This window comes from Moschus berezovskii, chromosome 12, assembly GCF_049115385.1.
Source record: "Moschus berezovskii isolate FMDL1 chromosome 12, NW_MosBer_1.0, whole genome shotgun sequence".
Lineage (NCBI taxonomy): Eukaryota > Metazoa > Chordata > Mammalia > Artiodactyla > Moschidae > Moschus > Moschus berezovskii.
The window spans coordinates 67,745,893-67,752,453 of record NC_142471.1 but is presented as its reverse complement, the minus strand read 5'-3'; the positions used below and the strand labels follow the sequence as shown (position 1 = coordinate 67,752,453).

Below are 6,561 nucleotides of genomic sequence, written 5' to 3'. Positions count from 1 at the left end.
GTGCTGCCTTCTCTTCATTTCTCCTCCTCCTTCTTTCCTCTCTCCAGAACCTGACAGGTCCTGACCCCAAGATGTTCTTCAAACTTAAGTATGAGGGGCTGCCCTGGCTGCACCAGCTCACACCAGACTCAAGTAGCTGCAAGGTGCTGGGCTCAGCAAGGAGCAGGCAGCCTTGACTCCGGATTCGGAGGGTTTTATTATTTTTTTTTCACATAAATTACACAAGCACTTTATAAAAAGGTTACACAGAAAACACCTTATAAGTGCATAACTTAAACCCCCCCCCCCTACGAACAGGATCTGGAGAAATAGGCTTTTTGTGTGGAAACCTGCCTGTGCGTACCTGGGTGCGGCTAGGGTGTGTGATAGGGGTCTGGCAGGCCAAGTGACGCTGTTGTGGCTGTTGTGTGTGCGATGGTGTGTCACAGTGTGACTGTGGCCTTGTATTTGTGAGAAGTGCCATGCTGTTCAGAATGAATCTGGGCCACCCCTGATCGTAAGGGCCAAGGGGGTGAAGGCTATGACCCTGTGTGTGCAAGACACTCTGCCATAGGGCCCCTGTGCGTGACTGTGGGGAGACACCAGGGGGGACAGTGAAATCACCACCGTGTGGGCGGGCCACTACGGGGAGTGGAGAACAGAGCGGGGGGGGTCTCCCCAGGGCAAGTTCAAATGACAGCTCATGCTGTCCTCTAGGGACCCCACCAGCTCATCTTCCACCACCTCTTCTGCCTCTCTCAGTCCCACGTTAAAAATCAGAATAAAATAAAATAGACGCAAACGGAGGACTCTGAACAGTTCCAGCAGGCGCGGGACCGCGTAGGCATCTGGGAGACGGCGGCGCGTCCCTTTCCTGCGCGCTCTCTTCTTTTCCACCCAAAAGAGATCGGCGTTGGCGGGAGCGCGCGGGCCGGTGCGGAGGGGCGCCGCGATCCGCGGAGGCGTGCAGTCTGCGGCGGAGGGCAGGCGAGAGTCCTGGCTCTCGGGGGCCTCGAGACCCCTTGGCTGGGCCCGGGTCTCGGGTCTCTCAGAGAGTAGCAGACAGGCTCACTCGCAGGCCGACGCCACGGACGTGACGCTGGTGATCTTGGTCGAGTCGTCAGACCACGGCTGCAGGTTCTGCAGGGCGAAGAGCGAGGAGTTGTGCACGCACAGCGGGTCCGCGGGCAGCGGCTGAGCCAGGCTCTTCTGGAAGGCCTCCTGCTGCAGCTGCAGGAGGATGCGGTTTGCCTGCTGCCTCTCGGCCTCACGCTCCTCCGCGGTCTGCCGCCTGCACCGGGGACAAACCGTTACCCACGCTTCGGGTGCGCTCCCGGGATACCGACTGGGAGAGAGCAGCTCCCTTTCGAGGCCCCCAATTCCAGCTGGGGGCCCTTGAAAGCACTCCCCTATTTTGAGGGTTCTGACTCCGACAAAGACTGGAAACCACAAAAATAGGGGGTTCTCTGGGGGAGCTGTAAGGACATCCGCTAGGCCCAAGCAGTTGGGGCTCTCTGGCTCCAGGCGGGGCCCACACCCTCACTGGCCTTGGAAGGCACAAGCAGGGCTAGGATGGCATTTTGCCTCTCCCCAGACCTGAGGAAGACCCAAGGCTGAGCGGTCTCACCCTCCCCATCAGTCCAGGGCAGAGGCAGGGACCAGTAGATGTGAGCTGCCATGATGGACCTCTTCACCCCCTCTCCGAGAACCTCTCCCAGGCTCCCGACCTCCTGCGCCAAGCCCTGTGCGGGCCGGGATACCCGCCGGACCGACTGGCTTCCTCCGCGGCGGTCCAGGGAGGCGATGACTCACTTATTCCATTTAATGCCTCCCCTCCACCCAGTCAACTGAGATCAAACGTCTGTCTCTAAGGTGGACAGACCTAATGGGAGTCCCCGGGGCCTCCAGAAGCAATTTGTAGGCGATCGATGAAGGCGAGAGAAGCCAGCGAGAGGGCCTCTCCCAGCAGCGGACGCCGACCTTCTTCTTACCGCTCCTTCTTGCCTTTTCGCTCTTTCTGTCTCTCGTCTGCCCGTTCTTCCCTGAATTTCAAACTATTTCTCTTCCTTTAGGCTTTGTGTCTTTTTCTCTGGTTTTTCTCTCACCCCACTCCTTTCCTTCTCTCAGAATTTAAGGGAATTTGTTTGAAACGAAAATGAGGGTTTCGGTCATCTATTGCTTTTCTTTATTATACATAAGACTTCTTCGCCACCACGGAAGTCCACTCTCTCTCTGTTTTCTTTTCTCCCTGGGTGGGGTGTTTATCTTTGCCCCCCCACCTTGTGTAGCAGTTTCTCTAAGCCTGCTATACTATTTTTCTCTGTGTGCCCACCCCAAGGGCTTGCCTGACTCCCTCCCCTAGGCCGTAGCCTCGGATCGCCTCGGGAACCCGAGTGCGCTCCCCCCCTCCCCTCCCCCCTCCAGTCCTTGCCCCCTCCCTAGCTTTCCAGAGGTCTGAGCTTCGTCCCCCACCCCTTCCCCAGCAGCAGGAATGTGGGGAGAGGGGAACAGACTCGAGGGGCAGTGGCTTCCTTTGTGGCCACGGTGGCGGAATCTCAGGCAGATTCCTCGCCTTCATTCAGAAAAAGAGGAAACTCCAATTCCTTCCTCCGGGCCCAGGCCCTCCCTGCCCGGCGCCGGGGACTTCGCCCAGACTCTCTTGCTCTCCCGCCTGAGACCTGAGCTAGCAAGAAACTCCCAGCGTGTGTGGATCCCAGCAGGCGGCCCAAATGTGCGGGAGGATGCAGGGGTGCAAAAGGGTTCAACCGGAGAAAGCGCCTGCTTCTGGGGAAAACGAGTGTAGCTGTGGGTGTGTGACGGGATAAGAGAAAATGTTTCTCTCTTACACACACATACCCATCTGTTCCTGATTGATCCCCTTTTCAGTGGGACCCTCGGAAACCCCGCCGCAGGCGGCACAGATTGATTTTCCCCTTCCCGGGTGGGGGACCCGCTGCACCCAGGCCAGGCGTCTAGGGAGGAGGGAGACAGCAGGGCCCAGGCTCGCGGTCTGGGGCCCCAGGCGCTCTAGCAGGAGCCCCGGCTGGGACGCAGAAACGGGGAGCGTGCTATTCTGCCTCGGGTCTCCAGGATAGAAGACATCTCCAGGCATCTCTGTATGCGTAAGTCTGCGCAAACAAAACGTCCCTCAGGACTCGCTGATCTCGGAAGCCCAGACGGCGTAGACTGTGCTTAAATCCAGACGTATACCCCAAGCAGCAGCGGAGACCAGCCTCCTCTACAACCGCACTGAGTGTGCCGGCCAGAAAGCCAGAAAGCAAAACAGCGGGGACTCTCCGGCCCCATCCGGTCATCGGCCACGGTTGCTTCCCACTCCCCTCGAGCCTAGCAGAGAGGTCCGCTCCTCCGAACCAGAACCATCGGAAGGCAGGGATCCAGGAGAGGCCTGGAGCCAGAGACTGTGCCACCCACACCCCGCCAGCTCACCTCCACTTTGTCCTTCGGTTCTGGAACCAGGTTTTGACTTGCGCGTCGGTCATTTTGAGCGCCTTGGCCAGGGCTGCGCGCTCGGCGGAGGCCAGGTACTTCTGGCGGTGGAAGCGCTTCTCCAGCTCGCAGATCTGCAGGCGCGTGAAGGACGTGCGCGGCTTCTTCTTCTTGGGGGGCGTCCGATTCTGATAGGGGTGACCTATACGGCGTGTTACAGTGAAGGGTGAGAGGGCCACTGGAGCGGGAGAGACAGACAGACGGCAGAGGCAAGCGGCAGAGTGTCAGGAGGCGTCCCAGGCCCGACACCCCGCGAGTCAGCGAGCCCAGCGGCTAGACCCCAAAAGCAGGGCTGTGGTCCTCCTGTCAGCCCTCAGCTCCAAGCCTGTGGCCTGAAATGGTCCCCCACCCAGCAGCCACCAGGCGGACGCCGGCCTCTGTCACCACAGAGGCCTCCCTAGCCCTGGGCTCCCATGTGCCCATCAGACACAGATGCAGTCTTTTTGAGGGGCATGACCAAGGCGAGCTAAGGTCGTATTTCCCCCATAGCCCCAGGCCTCCAGCCTCAGAGAAGCTGCTCAACAGTAAGAGACCATCCTTGGTCAAGGCCAGGAATCCTGGATCCTGACCTGAGGCCTCCATTACACACCAGCATACAGACACATTACATACAACAGGGGACAAATTAGAGATCTATAGAGCCAGACAAGCTGACACAGACGACAAGCAGAGGCACAGAGACAGATGCATAAGGTGACAGCTGTAAACTCCTTCCGAGCCTTCTTTAGGGCTGAAGCAAGGTTAGGGCAGGCTGTGGCTCCCCTCAGTGGGCTATGTGGAGTACCTTTCCACCAGTGGGTTCCCAAGTGAGTGGTTCCAGGCTGGGGGTGGTGGTGGTGCTCCATAAGGGCCCTTTAAGATTAGCTTGGCCTGGCTGGGGGAGTAGGACTGGGCACTAGGCCCTGCCTCCCCAGGACTGAGAGGATTTGGGCTGGGGCACAGGGGCCCTTCTTGAGGCCCAGAGTGGAATGGATCTTCTGCTTTCTCCAGCCCTCTTTGCCACTGACCCAGAATCTGGGCCAAGGTTTCAAGGCTGGAAAACGACCCTAGCCCAGGGTCTAGCTCTTAACTGCCTATTCCCCTTCCACCGTTGGGCCCTGGAGCCCGGGCCCCATGGGAATCCCACGTCCTGGTCGATCCAGGCAGCCGCCTGTGCCTCCTGCTTCCTCTCTAAGGTCCCGCCGGGAACCGGGCTCAACTCAGGGCTGTTTCCCAGCGGACTTGGGGGCCTGGCCTGGCGGGAAGATCGCAGTCTCGCATCCAGGGAACACTAGGGGCGGCGGGAAGTGAGGCGGCGTGAAAAAGGACCCGCGCAGGAGCAAAAGCTGAGTGCCGTGAGCGGAAGCAGGAGCGGAGGGAGCCGAGGCGAGCAGAAGCAAGGCGCAGAGCAGGCAGTGGAGAGGAGGACAGACGGCAGCCGCCGAGTGCGTTATCATCCCAGGGGTTCTTTCGGCTGCCGATCGATCACGGGCCTGGCCGGTGCATTATTCACGCCGGAGGAAACGAGGCTGGGCCCAGAGCGGAGGACGCCGAGCCGGGACAGAACGAAAATGAAGCGGGCGGCTCAGCCTAGTCGCTGCCACTGACCCGGACGAGGCCCGCAGTCCGGGAAGAAAGGCCGGCCAGCTCTGCGGCTTGACTCAGGCTCACGGCCTCTACCGGGTCGGCCAGCGCGACGGGCACTGGACCTCGGAGCGCGAAGTGAGTGTGTGTGTGTGTCTGTGTGTGTGTGTAGGGGAAGGAAGGTGGGGAACCTGTTTCCCTTGAGTCTGATTCTGGGGTTCGCTGCCTCGGCCAGACAACGTCTGCCAGGACGGAAGAAACAGTTTGTTCACCTCGCGCCCCTTTCTCCAAGATCCCTGAGCCCCAAATGCCGGCAGAAGGTAGTCCCGAAGCTACAACCCCTTCCCTCCGCCTGACTGGCCCAGGGACTCCGTGAGGGGATCAGGGAGAACTTCTCAGAGCAGGGGGTCCTGTGGGAGACACGGAGAGGGACCCAGGCTGGGAGAACTCTTCCAGCGAGTCGATTCCGCGAGAGAGGAGGCGGGCGGCTGAACTTGGGGGAAGCACCCAGAGGAGCCGGGCGGCCAGGCTGCAGAGGGTGCTGCGGGGGACCCCGGGGCGGAGGAGGAGTAGAGGAGAGCCGGGCCGCGGCCAGGCGGGGCGCGCGCGGGCCGGACTCACCTGTGAACCTGTCCTTTGTGTATCTGCGGTTACTCTCCATCCAGGGGAAGGTGAGGCCGGTGAGGTTGTTGACGCCCGGCACGGCAGGCACGGAGGGCACGGTGGGCAAACCGGTAGCCAGAGGTTGAGGGTGGGCCACCGTTCCAGCTAGCGGCCTGTGCGCAGGCACTCGGATCACTCCCGCAGCACTCAGCGCGCCCCCGCCGCCGCCACCCCCGCCGCCGCCGCCACCGGGACCGGGGCCGCCCGCCAAGGCCATGTTCACGTTGTAGGAGCCGGCCAGCGGGCCCATGCTGCACGCGCCGCCGCCGGCGCCCGCCGGGCCACCGGGGCCACTCGGGCCTCCAGCGCCGTAGGCCCCCGCGCTCCCGGCCCCCGGCCCGGCTGCGGGGCCCCCGCCGCCGTAAGGGTAGGCGCCTCCAACCAAACAGCTAAGGCCGTATTCTCCGTCCTGGAGGCGCGAGGAGGGCCCCATGCAGCCGCCCTGGTCTGGGCTGTTGAGGATCTGGTCGATGCCAAAGCTGATGGGCTCCGCGTGGCCCGGGTGGAGATGGTGCGGACCCAGGTGCTCCATGCTGGCCCCCGACCCCGGCCCCGCGGGGGGGGGGGGCGCTGGGCGGTGGCACTCGCTGTGCTTGGCTCGGGGACAGCGCGCGGCGGCGCGGAGGCGGCAGCGGCTCCTGGCTGCGTGGAGACTTGGAGGCGAAGTGCGCAGAAGGGCTAAAGTGGGCGGGGGGGAGGGGAAGGAGAGAGGGGGCGCCGTATTCTTCCCCTCTCCGGCTGCTCCTTCCCCTCTCCGGCTGCTCGCTCGCTGTTGACTCTGGGACATCAATCACCGGGCGAAAAAGCCCTGTGCGAGCTAGCCTCTCAGTTTCGGCCGGGTCTCTCCAT

The 6,561-nt window shown here is 61.9% G+C and overlaps 1 protein-coding gene across 2 annotated transcripts; it reads right to left on the bottom strand.

The window, feature by feature from the left end:
• Window positions 1-370: 370 nt before the first annotated feature.
• On the bottom strand, window positions 371-6,244 carry TLX1 (T cell leukemia homeobox 1). 2 transcript variants are annotated; one of them, XM_088842523.1, is made up of 3 exons: window positions 5,671-6,244; window positions 3,427-3,664; window positions 371-1,270 (listed from the first exon to the last, which is right to left on the bottom strand). In XM_088842523.1, exons 1-3 carry the CDS (start codon window positions 6,242-6,244, stop codon window positions 1,048-1,050), a joined length of 1,035 nt encoding a protein of 344 aa, XP_088698649.1. In that variant the 3' UTR covers window positions 371-1,047. The 2 variants fall into 2 exon arrangements, with proteins under 2 accessions (XP_088698649.1, XP_055281895.2); XM_055425920.2 differs by having other exon boundaries at window positions 3,427-3,628.
• Between the last annotated feature and the right edge of the window lie 317 nt (window positions 6,245-6,561).